Genomic DNA, 14,630 nt, shown 5'->3' with positions numbered 1-14,630 from the left:
CAGAGCAGAGGCAAGGCATCTGGCACATGGTGCTGACAGTTCAAACAGTGGGAAACACAAGGCATTTCATGAATGGCTTGAGATGAATGGTTCTCCGAGGAAAACAGCCCAAACACTGGAACAGTATCTATCTCGCTGTGCAAGCCAGACTTATTGTAGAGGGCAGAAGACTTAAGCATGGGAAGTGAGAAAAAAAAGTCAGAGTTCTAGAATAAATAAGAAAAATTTCTTAGATAACCTCAGAACAGAGCAGGCCTTTACAACATGATTTAAAATCTAAAGACACAGCACATAACAAGCTAAAACCTAAAATCCAAAAATATCAGTAAAATACTGTAAGCCCAATAAAAACTGATGAAGGGTTTGTACCTTGTCTTAGCAGAAAATGGAAGCGTCCATAATATACATTCCTATCACATGATAACGGAAATGATAGCAAGTCTGTGCTCTAGCACTGAGCCACACCTCCAGCCCTTCAGCCCAATCTGACCTTAAAAAGTAGAATTAGGGGAAGATGATCATTCTTCCATTAATTAATAAGTACAAATCTAGAAATTTCAGTGTTCCGTGCCACTGATGAAAAGGGGAAATTGGTCTCCACTTGTTAGAAACTGATGCCGGATAGGATTGAGCATGGCATGTACGCATATGACAGTAAAGACCAGGGCCCAGGGACAGGGACAGCCCCAGACAGGCTGCCTGGGACCACATCTGAGATCTGTGCTTACCATCCGACCTTGAATTAGCTTCCACTCTTTTCTTAGGAGGTAAACACAACACAAATACCAAAGACAGCCTCCTGCGGTGCTGCGTACTTTTCATTCCAGCACTGAAGAAGTAGAGACAGGCAGATCTCTGTGAGTTCAAGGCCATCCTAGTCCACACAGTGCATTCCAGGCCAGCAAGGCTTGCAGAGAAATACCCTGTCTTAAAAGAAAACAAAACAAATTTCAAATATAATATTTTAACAATTTAGCATGTAAATAATTTCAAAAATCATAAAATTCTCCTTTAGAGAAAAACATCAAAATTCCTTTTATAAGATTGTTTAATTAAACAGCAATTATTTAAAAAAACTTTTGTTAATGCTGTTTATGTATATGTGTGCGAACGCATGCCTTCCATGGAGGTCAGAAGAGCATGTCTGAACCCTTGTGACCTCCCAACATGGAAGTACTGGGAACTGCACTTAGGTCCTTTGTAAATGCAGCCAGTACTCTTAACTGCTGAACCCTCTCCAGCCCAAAAACATCAAATTTCAATTAATCTAACTTTTAAACATCCAAAGAACTAGGCAAAATATATAGAAAACAAACACATTAAAAGTAATTAGTTAAGAACTGGATGGTGGTGCTGCACACCTGTATTCCCAGCACTTTGGAGGCAGAAACAGGCGGATCTCTGTGAGTTCAAGGAAGCATGGTCTACAGGGTAAGTTCCAAGACAGCCAGAGCTGTTACACAGAGAAACACTGTCTTGAGGGGGGGAAAAAAGTAACTATTCTAAAGAAACGCTGACAGATCTATATGCTAATTCTAAAAAAGAAAAAGAAAGGAAGGAAGGAAGGAAGGAAGGAAGGAAGGAAGGAAGGAAGGAAGGAAGGAAGGAAGGAAGGAAGGGAGGGAAAGAAAAGTGATAACTCCATAGTTCTGTGCATTGTTAGATTCTCCTAATTCTTAATTTTAGTCTAATTCCATAATTTTAAAAGCTCCAAAAACAAACAAAACAAAAATTTTGCTGTTTTTGCAAAAGTTGTTAGGAAGTGAAGCATTCAAAGAGCTTGGTTCAAATTCCAAAATGATACATACCACTTACCTTTCCCTTTTAACACATAATTCCTGTGTGTCACCCAAACTGATGGTCTTCAATTAGGGAAGGAAAGGGGAGATGAGGAAGCTGTTTTAAAATGTTGAAACCATTCATAAAGACCTAAGCAGTCTGGGGTGATATTTTGACGTCAGTGTTTGGGGCGAGCCAGGGGATCTGGATAGCAAAGGTGAATTCTCAGGACATTTACTTTCCTCCTTGTTACTTCTGCTCCTTTGTTTCCACCAGCTATGCACACCACTGTGGTCTAATTTATTGAGGTATGACCCTACAATAGACCTCATCTATTCAGAATACAGGGTGTGGTTAATTTTGTGTGCCACAGACACCTAAGAGAGCCCTGCCACAATAAATCACGGAGCACAGTGTTATCAGTAAATTCTTGGCGCCGCCTGCTTGGTTTTGTTTTGTTGGTTAGTTACTCTACTTAGCTGCTGTTGTGGGATGTGCTAGCATCTCATAGTGGGTTCGTTTGAATTTTCCACCACCTAGACAATGATGGACACCCCTGCATGTGTTTATTGGCTATTTAGAAATTATGCAAACCGGGCTGGAGAGATGGCTCAGAGGTTAGGAGCACTGGCTATTCTTCTGGAGGTCCTGAGTTCAATTCCCAGCAACCACATGGCAGTTCACAACCATCTAGAATGAGATCTGGTGACCTCTTCTGGTCTGTAGGCACACATGCAGACAGAACACCATATACATAATAAATAAATAAATCTTTAAAAAAAAGGAATTATACAAATCGTTTCCCAATTTCCTTAGAACTTTTTCTATAAATAATAAACTTCAGTGGGTACTTTACATATTCTGGAACATTATGTATTCTACAAATTCTTTGGTTCATAAGGTTTTGTCCCAATATGTAGTTTATTTATTTATCATGTCACTGTGGGGGTGGTCTTTGAGGTTTCAAAAGCCCCTATTGTTCCCACTTAGCGTTCTCTCTTTCTTTCTCTCTCTCTCTCTCTCTCTCTCTCTCTCTCTCTCTCTCGAATCAAATTAAAGCTCTCAGATACTGCTCCAGTGCCATGCCTGCTGCCTGCTGTCTGCTTCCTGTCTGCTGGTCATGAACTCTCATCCTCTAGTACTGTGAGCCCCCAAATAAATATTTCTACATTGCCTTGGCCATGGTGTCTTAGCACAGTCAAAAAAAAAAAAAAGTAACAAACATTCCCCGTGTCTTGCTTCAGTGCCTTTGCCCAAAACTGAGGGCTGTGGATGTATTCAGTGATGGGACAAGGCCCAGCAGGAGCAAGGCCCTAGCTACAGGTCTCCTAGGGACTGTCTTCCCTTTCTTTGGTCCCTATAACTGCCTTGCTGATATTACACTGTGTTGGCACTGGAACTGTACAAGAATTCCTGAAACCATGCCAAAGCCTTCTCCTTCTCTTTGACTATTCTAAGTCCTTTTATCCTTATAAATGCTTAGTTGTTTGCCACTATCTAGAAAGGTTCTACTGTTTTGTTTCAGACGAGGTATCCTGTAGCCCAGGCTGGTTCAGAAGTCACAATACAGTCGTCAAGGATGACTTTGAAGTTCTGGTCCTGTCTTTATCTCCAAAGTACGGATCACACAGTCCCGTGTCACCACAGCCAGTGTTATGTGATGCTGGGATCAAACCCAGGGCTTGCTCCCACAAGGCCAGCACTCGGCCAACCGAGCTATAACCCTCAGTATAATATCTAGAAACTTTGATTGAAGTTTAATCAAGTTTATATATCAATTGGGAGAGTTGGTACCTCAAAATTGTTGAGTCTTTCACTCCATGAAAATAATATATCTTTCCACTCACATAGGTCCTTTAAAAAATAAATGGTTTTGGGACATGAACCTATGTCCTCTTGCATGTGAGAAAAACTGATCTAACAATGAACTATACTAGAGCTCTCATTTAGCCATTTTAGGATGTCACTCAGCAATTTTCTGTGGTTTTCCATATCCAGCAAACATTTACAAATAAATCTCTCTAATTTCCAGGAGTGACAAGACATTTTGGAAAAGAATGACCTCTTTTGCGGGTATGAACAGTCGGACGCTGTGGGTACGAACAGTCAGACATCGGTCTCCACTAACCAGATCTGAAACCATTCTAGAAACTATTTGTCTAAAATTCCAAGTAACAGAAGGGATCTCGTAGATGCAAATCAACACCTGTGACAATTCTTCGGCAAGAACAGCTAGATTTAGAAAGAGCAGCCCAGAAGTTTGAAAAAGGATTTCTCCAGGGCAAGATGCACAATTTTACAACTTCAGTTCTTTTTGCTACTAGGATCTGCTCTAAGTTTTGCTGACTAGACAAACAATCCCTATCTTTAAGAGAGTTCTTGGACAACCTTTCTTAGTACAAGTCCCCAAAGGAAGAGAACTCAGCTGTATACATCTCAGTGTGCCCTGAGTTACGGGGATGCCCTCTGTCTGCTAAAGATTGAGGCACTGAGTTATAACACGAAGTTATACTTAGGACCCATAGAACACAAGTGCCAAACAGTATCATTTCCAACCTCAATGAAAATTCTGAAACATTTTGCTACAAATACTCAGACAAAAACAACTGAAATCATTGGTGAGAGGATCAGACAGCTGCCCTATCGCCTAACGGAAGAGCCTCACTGTGTGTGCTCCTTCTGTAATAAGCCTGTTCTAGTTTACAAACCTGAAATGTTTTTAAAGTCACAGAATAATCCCACCAGTGAAGCTTACATTTGATCAGATATTAAGACAAAGAAACTCTTAAATTAAAATTTCACAAATTTTAAACGACTTTCATTTCTCATGCCCACATTTCCTGTGTTTTTAAATGGTGACACACAGTCTAGGGTTGTCTCGAGGGGGCATGTAGGGGAAGAAGAATGAAATCACAGAATTATAGGTCCTATCATAACTGGTCAATTAAAAAATACATTCAGGTCTCAGACTTGACATTTGACAAAAATAACTCTCATTTTCAAGAATAGAAAGTGTCAGGGGGTTTTATATCTTCTTATAAGAAATTTCCATCCACTGAATATAAATTTTACTTTTCATTCAAAAACACAACATATTTTGTTACTGAAAACTTCCCAAGAAGGGAGCTATTCTACACACTCTGAGTCACGGTTTTGCTCTGACTGGGAGTCTGTGCTCCCTCGGGCTCTTACTAGAGAGAATTTCTGAAACTGTTAGATCAAAAGGAAATGATCGGAACATCATCTCTGCTTCTCAGGTCTATAGGAAACCGAAAAGCAGTGTGTCTCCAGTTCTGGGTACTACCGCCAGATTCAAAGAACCACCACCATACAGAGCACTGTCAACCTGAAAGCCAGACTCCTTCAGGCCAGAATGAGGAGCTAAGGCCCCGATGTTTACATGATTCTGGAATTTCTCTAGAGGGAAAAGAAAAGCTTGCAAATACAAATTAAAGCACAAACACAGATGCTTATCTAGGATGGAAACCACAAATCCCCCCACACAGGGGACATCTTCACCAGCTGCCCCTTTTCTGTATGCTCTAACTAAAGGGCACTTAAGAGTCCCTTCTTCCTAACACAGATTTCTCTTTCAGCTTGGTCCTAACTCAGGCTCCTTTCAATATGACAAGTGCAGAGGAACTTTAGCTTTTCAAGTTGGTAATAATATGGAGATGTTTAGGACCATCAATGCAGAAAAGTCTCTCACGTTTTTCTACGGGAGCTAGAAAATCTAGGAAAGCTCTCCACAGATCACACTGTTGCCTATCTGCCTTTCACATCTTTGGCTCTCTGCAAATACCCTGCTCACTCACAGCCGCGAGCTACCTATACGACGTGTGCACATGAACTTCAGAATTAGCAGATCCAAGCCAGAACTCCGGGATTCCCATTCCCTCCAGCAGATGACTGTAGTTCACTGAATCGTGAGATTGCTGTGTTACTTCACGGTAGCCGAGACCATGGTGAGTGTTCTGTATCCATCTACTCTCCATTCCTACATCTGATCCTTTACTAAGGGCTCTAATTCCATTCTGCTGCAATGACAAACACTGAACAAAAAACAATGCCAAAAAAAATCTTAGGGCAGGAAAGGGTTTATTTCATCTTACAGCTCGGTTCATCATCGAGGGGAGTTGGGGCAGGAAACCAAGCAGGAACTTGAATCAGAAGCCTTGGAGGAAGCTGCTTGCTGGCTTGGTTACAGAGCCATGCTTAGATAGCTTACCTTTCTCTTCTGACTATGGAGGAGTTATCCATCCTGCTTGTGCAAAAGGGCCCATCTCTTACCTCTATCATTCCACCAGTTCTTCCCTTCCTGTTCCACATCCTCGATACCCTCATAGAGTCATCCCTATAAGCACATACAACATCAATTTTACCGTTAAAAATTGAAACTTTTCTCTTGGTCCAACTCATCTGTCTCCTGGACCATTTCCCTTCCTCCACGGCAACCCTGACTCATCACAGGGTGACTCTTCCCGCTCCCTCTGAACCCACGATAGCTGAGCTTTCTCGTGCAGGACTGCACAGACCAACTCCTTCCCTCCTGCCAGTGTCCTTACTTTGCTTGACCTGTGGACATTAGAAATTGTGGTCCTTCCCTCTCCTTCACTTTCCTCCCTTGTCTCCTAGGTAACCAGACTTTCTGCATTTTTTGATCTCTCTGGCCACTCCTTTTCAGTCTCTTTGCAGGTTTTCCTTGGTGGCTGACTTGTTTTGGGAGAGGTCAGGGACCTGTCCTTTCTCTACACTCCTTTAATAACCTTATCAAGGTTTACAACTCTAAACACCAGCTATCTGCATTGTGTCAGAAATCCTTCTCTCTGCCCTCACCCAGTCCGCAGGAACTTTACCTCCCTACCACCACCCGCTTAGTCATTCCCACTCAGATGACACATGCGCATCTCTGCCTTGAGGAGTTTCCAAGGACCACCCCTAAACCTGCTCTGCTCTCCTGTAAATGTCAACTCACTTTTACAGTCACTCTGGTCCACAACCTGAGTGGCCTTTACCTGTGACTCCCAAAGAGAATAATCATTCTTCAGGAATAACTATAAAAGTTAAAAAAAAAACAGGATATTTTATAAATCCAACTTCACAGAAACTGTACAAGTGCTTTAAAGGTGCTGGAGAGCGGCTGGCGTGGTCAGGGTGGAAAGGACCAGGGTCCCAGGTAGGATTTGAATACAGAAAGTAGTACACAGCTTTCTGTTGTTTTCCCTCCTTGGAGCATTTAAACAAGCACAAAGCCATGACCTGGAGGCTTCAGGAGTCTTTCCAGTATGGGGAGAGAAAAACTACAGTTGAGAACAATGGCCAAGACTTGAAGGGACCAGGCACAGAGATGCAGAGAGTGTGGTGAGGAGAACCTGACAATTCGCTTGACTTTTAGTGGAGTTATCTACTGAACTCTACGCTAGAGAGGTACTAGCAAGCCAGAAACACAGAAGCGACTCGATGGCTAGAGAGCTTCATAGACCTCTCAACAATCTCACGAAGCTGGAAAAGAAATATATACTTAGTTCAAGTTCATCCAGAGATAGGGACCTGCTGAACAACCTTGGCTTTCTGAAGGGCAGAAAGAGCTATGCTTTAGGATAACTGCAGCTAGGAAAACACAACAGAACAACAAAATGCGTCCTCTCCTGCTCTGTCAAATACAGTAAAATCAACGCTTAAGCTGGGGGAATGCTTCAGTTGCTAGGGCACTTCCCCAGCTAACATGCTTGAAGACCTGACTGTGGTCCTCAGCATCTAAATAAGTAATCAGTTTAATCCTCTCTGGAGAAAGATCACACCAGCCAAGGCATTTGGTCAAGTTTTTCTGCACGTTGTGCAGTATTTCCCTGCACCCCTTCAAAGTCATCTTTGGGGTGTGGGGATCTCCTGCTAGGTCTCCCTGCCCATGCTTCGTGCTGGTCTTCTCCCAGTGAAGAAACTGGAGTGTTGTGGTTCTCTTTAATCAAATAGTCAAATTTCTGGTCAAAACTCTTCAGGGCTTTTACGCCTGGAGTAAATGTCCAGGCTTTCACACTGACTGTCAGTGAGACACCAATCTGGTTACTGACTTCATCTCCCCTCGGCTTTCCTCCTCCACCCACTCGTAGTGCTTAGCCTTGTCTTCAAACATGCCTGATGTGAGAATTCCGTTCTCGTTGCTTCCTTCATCTGGAATGTTCTGCTGGTCTTGTTTCCCTGTTTCACTCCCTTCTCATCTTTGCTGGAATGCCACTGCCTCTGCATCCTTCCAAGGTCTTCTCTAACCAGCCTACATCCCTGTCTCCCGAGACCTAGTCTTCCGTGGTTCTTTTTTATGTTTAGTTCTTATACAAATTTTATTCCCTTGTCTTTGTTTTATGATTATCTGCTAAAATACAGATTCCGCAAAGGCAAGAATGTTAACTTTTGTTGTTGTTTTTCACTTCTGTACCTCTCATGTCCAATGACAATGGCATACAGCAGATACTCAAAATCCTTCAACCAAATCATTGTATTCCAGACCATCCAAGGCAATCACAGAACGCAAACATCTATTACTGTCAACTGAGAGAGACTATACAAAAGATTTTATTACCACAAATATATAAATGCTACTATAACCAAAAAAGTTAACCAGATTGCCCTGGGCATCATACAAAGAGAACCAGACTGAGGACACAAACTTATTGAACTTTCGGTAGCTATCATATTATCAATAAATCCCAGCTATGCCTGGGATGGCACCATTGGTTACCCATCCAGTATGCAATCCTTCCTATGTAAGCAACCAACCTGTTCCTCCTTACTCCTGGAAGACAGAACGCTGAAACCCCAAGTTCTCATTCTCTCTGAACTTAGGTGAAACGATTCTTTAATGTTTCTGCTGTTTGCCATTGGCTTCTTGCTCCAAGGGGGCAAAAGCATTCTGGCAAGCTGTCCAACACTTGTAAGAAATAATGCAAACTTTTCTTTAGTTATTTCTACAAATCATCTACAAACCCTTCTGAATTTCTACATCTCAGACTTTTAAGCCTTTGATCACAGCCACTTTTTAATTTATTTATTAGTATATGGGGTGTTATGTGTGAAGCTCGGACAACTGTCAGGAACTGGGTCTCTCCTGTGGGTCTGGGGCTCAAACTCAGGTCTACAAGCTTGTTTTTAGCCCCATCAGAGCCATTCTAAAGGTTCCTTTTACCAGAGGCTAAAACTTTAGCATGATACTCGCTTCAGTGCCACTTTCTCAAAGGTTTCCTCAAAATCAGTCAGATTGTAAGTCTATAGCAGTGTCTGTCATTTACCTCAACCTTTAATGGTACTACTTACACAACAGTCACCGTCTACTTTAAACTGTAGACTACTTTTACCAGATACAATTCTACATACCAAAGCTTCATTAATGCTTTTAATCCTTACAAATCCAAAGGGATAAATTCTATTACTCCCATTTTGTAGATTAGAAAAATAGAGCACGCACGGACAAAATTACCATTTGCTTGCGTGTTGCTGGGCTAGTCCACTGCAGAAGCTCGGTTAGAGCCTGGACAGCGACGAGCTGCATTGAAATTGTAGCTGCAAACCCAAGTAATTAACCACAAGGGATGCATACACTTCACAAACAAAATTCTTAACATCTCTAGCTCTAAAACTAATCCCAAAACACTCCGCTCTTGGGTGCCTGGGGCAGAAAAGATAAAAGCGTAAGGGGGGGGGGGGGGGAGGAGGTGCCCTGTTTAATCTACAACCTGCCCAGCCCTTTCCCTAAGCTAGGTGGCTAACGGGGGGGTCCAAGTCGCCCTGGGAGCCCTGGGGTTCTCTAACGTGCTGGCCCAGAGCGCAGAGTGGAGAAGGCAGATACGGAATTCACGCCAGGGAGCGGAGGAGGAGCTGGGAAACCGGAGACAGCCCGCCTCCGCCCGGCCCCAGCGCGTAACAGAGCTGCGAGCCCGACTGCCCGGGGCGTGTCACCGCCGAGGAGCGGGAAGCGCTGAGGCGTGGCAGGGCAAAAATCAACGGAGGACGCCCCTGAAAGAGCAAGAGCACGTGGGCCTGCGAGGATGGCGCGGACAGCAGGCCAGCCAGGCGGCGTCCCGCAGCCGGGCCAGACTACCGGACCTCCGCCCCAGTGGCCGCCACCAACACCGCCATGGCGCCCTGGCCCGTCAAGAAGCGGCCAGTGCGCAGGCGCGCCCGGGGACCAGCAGGTGGGCGGGGTCATGAGCCGGAAGTGGCCTTTACTTCGGGCCCCTCCGGAAACTCGGCCGGCCGGAACTGCCTGGAGTTCCTGCCTCCAGGCGGAACCTCACGTTGCTCGGCAACCGGTGCAGGCGCCGCTGACTCGCTCCAGGCTGCCCGAAGCAAGCCTAGAGTAGCGGCTCCCTACTGCGCGGGCCCGCTTGCGTGGCGCCCGCTTCCCCGAGAGCCGTGTCCCCGCGCGTCGCGGCATCCCTGCCCTTGGCACTATTTACACGTCTCCGGCTCCCACGACTCCTTAACCCCCACCTGCCACAGAGCCCACCTCCATCGAAGGGGAGGTGGTTCGACCCCCGACATGGCGTCGGCGATGACGGACCGCAATCCTCGGGCGGCCTCCGGCACCTACACCTACACCAGCAGGCCCCGAGCCGTGCCTTGTCAGCGTCGCCGCTACCGGGACAGCCTGTTGCAGCCGTGAGTGACCAAAGTAGATCCTGTCTGGTCTGCGCTTTGCATCCCATCTGTTTTTCCTTGACTACACGCAGTCAAAACCCCCTGCCCTAAAATAACACAACTATGTGGTTAAACAGAAGCACAGCTGGCCTGAGTCATGATGTGTACACGAACCACCAAACACCACCACACGGGGCGGGGGTATTCTCATACGTATTATTAATCCACAGTTCTGCCAAGTTGGTTTCATCACTCCATCATGCAGACTGGGAAAGTGAAGCACAGAGAAGTACATGGATAGCATATACCAAATGAAAGAGCCAACCACATACAGCTTTTTTCACCCCAGTCTGGGTGGATTAGCCTTCCATGCAGAACCACAAAACATATTGCTACTCTAGTGAATATTTGCTGAATTCAGGCCTGTATATGTAATAAAGACCACGGAGTTTATAGTTCTCTTGGAGTTCTTTCTGTAAGCTTCAACTTTTGAAATAGCAGGACTTAAGAGCGAGAGATTTATGGAAGCAGGCATCTCTGCACCTTTTGTTCACCTTGCCTTACTACACAGGAAGCTCTCAGTGTAAACTGAATTTTAATTCTGGGCCAAGTCTGGCACAAACCTGTTATCCTAACTCACTCAGAAATAGATCAGTAGGATGGCTGAGTTGTTTCTTATAGTTAGTTGATTTTTATGTTGAGATAGTGTGTTTACTAATAGATCAATGTATCAAATTAATGCAGAAATGCATAGTAAAGTGTTTCATGAAAGTAGTTAACAAACCAGAACATATGAGACCCTTACCACAGGAATGGTTACCTTCCATGATAGCCTTATAAATGAATATATTGAGGTGACTGCCATTAGCTAAATTATATAACCATGTCCAAAGAATGAATGTCTTTAGGTCAGTCTGCCTCTGTTCTACAAGGTTCTTAGTCTAATCTTGTTCAGAAGTTTCTCTGTTGACCCTACTAAGTAACTTCTCCAGACAACATATGTCTAGACTGGATAACAATGTGTCGAAAGAGAGTCAAGATTACAGATTATCTTGATGGGTATATGACTGGGCTGAATCCCAGTTTTATATTAGGTATGAGAAGCCAATTTCACCAGCACAAAAATCTCATTTTACTCTCAGAGTAACTTAAAACTTTCAGATTAATCCAAGCCTGATGTGGTTCAAGGGCACCTGCCTTTTTGTAGCACAATAAATTGTAGAACTGAAAGAAGCCATTAGAATACAAGTTTTCTCATTTTCAAACCAGAAGTTTTAGTAGTTTGTGCATCCCTAATCTGGAAATGTGAAACTTTTTTATTTATGGATGAGTGCTCTTTCTGCATGTACGACTTTATGCCAGAAGAGGGCAACCACTATGGATGGTTGTGAGCCATCATGGGAATTGAATTTAGGACCTCTGGAAGAGCAGCCAATGTTTTTAATTGCTGAGCCATCTTTCCAAGCATATGAAACTTTTTAAATGTGTGTGTGTGTGTGTGTGTGTGTGTGTGTGCTCGCGTACATGCACACTTGCGTACACAGGTGCACAGGTGTTAGTGGAGCCCAGAGAAGGGCATCAGATCCCCTGGAGCTGGAGTTGCAGAGGGTTGTGAGCTGCCTCACATGAACTCTGGGAACCAAACTCTGGTCCGCTGAAGAAGCAGTAGGAGCATTTAGCTCTTGAACCTTAGCTCTAGTCCCCACACCTGAAGCTCTTTGAGTGCCATGATGCCGCAATAGAAAATTCCACATAGGATATTGTATGACTGGTCATAGAATACAGATACACTAAAAATATTGTATACAATTATTGTATATAATTACCTCCAGGCTGTGTATGTAAGGCATATATAAAACATGTTTACATTTGCGTCATATGTGAGCAAATATTCCAAACTCTGAGAAAAAAAATTTGAAATACTTATAGTTCCAAATATTTCAGATAAGAGTTGCATATAATTTGTATTATAATTATGTATTTGTTGGTAGTTAAGTAATCACAAATACATAAATGCAGTAACATTCACCTGTAGGCTTGCGCCAAAACCAAAATATGACATTCTCCTCTGTTAGTAAAGATCATATGAACCTTCTCATAAGTATTTTTAATACAAAGAAATAAAAAACTTGCTCTCTACCTTTTGTTTGATGCTGATCAAATGAAGGTTAACATTATCCTGGTAGTCAGAACATTGTTGGTTCCCTAGAAACGGCCTCACCTTAATCCTCAGAACCTGTGAGTTCGCAACCTTGTCTATTCAGATGTTAAGAAGGTAGGTGGTCCTGAATGTCTGGGCAGGGCCAGTGTCATCTCAGTGAGCCCCTTTCAGTCTATTCAGATGTTAGGGTGGGGAGGTTGTCCTGAAAGTCTGGGCGGGGCCAGTGTCATCTCTGGGAGCCCAAACAAATGAAAGGGGAAAGGGACGCAGGGGCTGGAGGAGGATTCTTAGTCACCGCTCTCTGGTGGCTTTGGTCAGAAGTACCCGACAGAAGCCATCATACATCAGACTGAGGAAAAGTTCATTTTGACTTGTGGTTCATCGTAGCAGGAAAAGTGGCATGGTGGTAACGTTGCAGAGAGAGATGAGGGCTGGTGTTCAGCTTGCTTTCTCCTTTCTATTCAGTGTGGGACCCCAGACGTGGAGCGATCCACAGGGCGGGTCTTCTTACCTCAGTTAATCCAGTCCAGAAACTCTCTCATAGACATATCCTGAAGTTTGTCTCCCAGATGATTCTAGATCCTGTCACACTGACAGTATTAACCATCATAGAGGCAAACGCCTGGGGACTGGGGCGTCCTCTAGAGGCTGGAAAAGTCAGCAGAACACTCTTTCCCTGTTGTCTCCAGATGAGTCTTATCCTATAAGACCCTCTGTGGGCCTCTGGCCTCCAGAGTTCTCAGAGAAGAAATGTGTGCTCACTAAAACCATGAGACGTCTCTGTCAGGGGAGGGGTTGTTGTGGATGGAATTATGTCCTTACGTTTTCCTTTGCTTCATACAGAGTCCCCGGTGGTCTCTAGTTGTTTTACCCAGTGCCCCTTTCTTTATCCATTTCCCTGTGAGAACAGTAAATAATTTAGTCTCCAGTGGCTCTGATGGAGTGAGGAAATGTAGTTAGTTTCATAGTTTTATTAGCCACTAACTTCTAATCCTATGAGATGGTTTAAGCAAATAGGTAGTTATAGAAACACGCAGAGAGCGTATGTGGTCCTCTCTGGAGGCAGATGCCTCACTCATCTTCCAGAGGCATTTGGTATCTCTGGCGGCAGTGAGGGAAAGAGAGAGGCCAGGCATACATTGGCTGAGGGCTGCAAGGTCGAGCGAGCAGAGCTTTACCTTTGGCTCCTCTCTTCCCTTGTCAACTCCTGCTCTTTGCCTTCTCTAACAAGGCCTTTTCTTCTGCATTAAGTTTTCTAGATGTATATTTGATCCAATTTTGGTTCATTTTTACATTTTCATACCAGCAATAATACTTTTAGTTTAAATGCACAGGTAAGGCATTGAAGCCCATCCTGTGAGGCTGATCATGCAGGTGTGTTGTTGTATCATCTGCACGGTGGCTGCTCCTGAATCTACTGCAGTTTCAGCTGCAGAGTGCGGCTCCTCATCTCTGTCCCGCTGCCCAGCAGGACTTCTGCTTCCCCCGGGAATCCAGGAACCGCTTCTGACACTACAGCCACATGTAATAAGTCTCTATTCTTCTGTTTTACCAATACAGACTCAGGAGTCAGATACTGGGGTGAAAACCTGCTGGCTCAGAGAGGCCAAGAAGCAACAGCTGACCTTTCTCCTTAGCCAATGACCCAGCAAGAAAGCTTCTCTTCCAATCTCCCAAACCAAAAAAGCTGCCAAACTCAAATTCCTCCTCATTATTGCCTGTGCATTTCTCTGTCCATTTTCCCAGACTCCCTCTTACTCTCTATGCTACTTCCTGTCAACTAGTTGCTGGCGCTGCCTCTTGATCTAAGGTTTTATTTAATTAACACAAACTTAGGGTTCACAGTGTGATCAAATAGCGCACAACACAGACGGATTTGTATAACTTTTTAATTCAGATTTAAAGAGATCCCTGCATGGGAATTGTTCCCATTTATTAAATGCTGCGGTACCAGGTAACCCTTGCAACAGCTCCAGGAAGTAGGTGGCATTACTTTCATTTCCCAAGGGGCAAACCATGTTGTCAGCTTTGTATGCATTTTTCTGTACTTCCTTCCAGG

The 14,630-nt window shown here is 44.0% G+C and overlaps 1 protein-coding gene across 4 annotated transcripts in view; it reads left to right on the top strand.

Annotated features, from left to right (window-relative positions):
• Nucleotides 1-9,673: 9,673 nt before the first annotated feature.
• Rsph3 (radial spoke head 3) overlaps nucleotides 9,674-14,630 on the top strand; it is a 43,324-nt gene continuing 38,367 nt past the window's right edge. For 3 of the 4 annotated variants that reach the window (XM_048420597.3, XM_048420603.3, XM_048420586.3), the window contains exon 1: nucleotides 9,675-10,431. In XM_048420597.3, the coding sequence (XP_048276554.3) occupies nucleotides 9,908-10,431 (524 nt within the window). In that variant the 5' untranslated portion in view covers nucleotides 9,675-9,907. Of the gene's footprint in view, nucleotides 10,432-14,630 lie in introns of all 4 variants that reach the window. The other variant, XM_087912275.1, reaches the window with a different exon arrangement.

The sequence above is a fragment of the Myodes glareolus genome, chromosome 1 (genome assembly GCF_982192425.1).
Source record: "Myodes glareolus chromosome 1, mMyoGla1.1, whole genome shotgun sequence".
Lineage (NCBI taxonomy): Eukaryota > Metazoa > Chordata > Mammalia > Rodentia > Cricetidae > Myodes > Myodes glareolus.
Note: the sequence above shows the minus strand (reverse complement) of the source record. Positions and strands in the feature narration are given on the sequence as shown.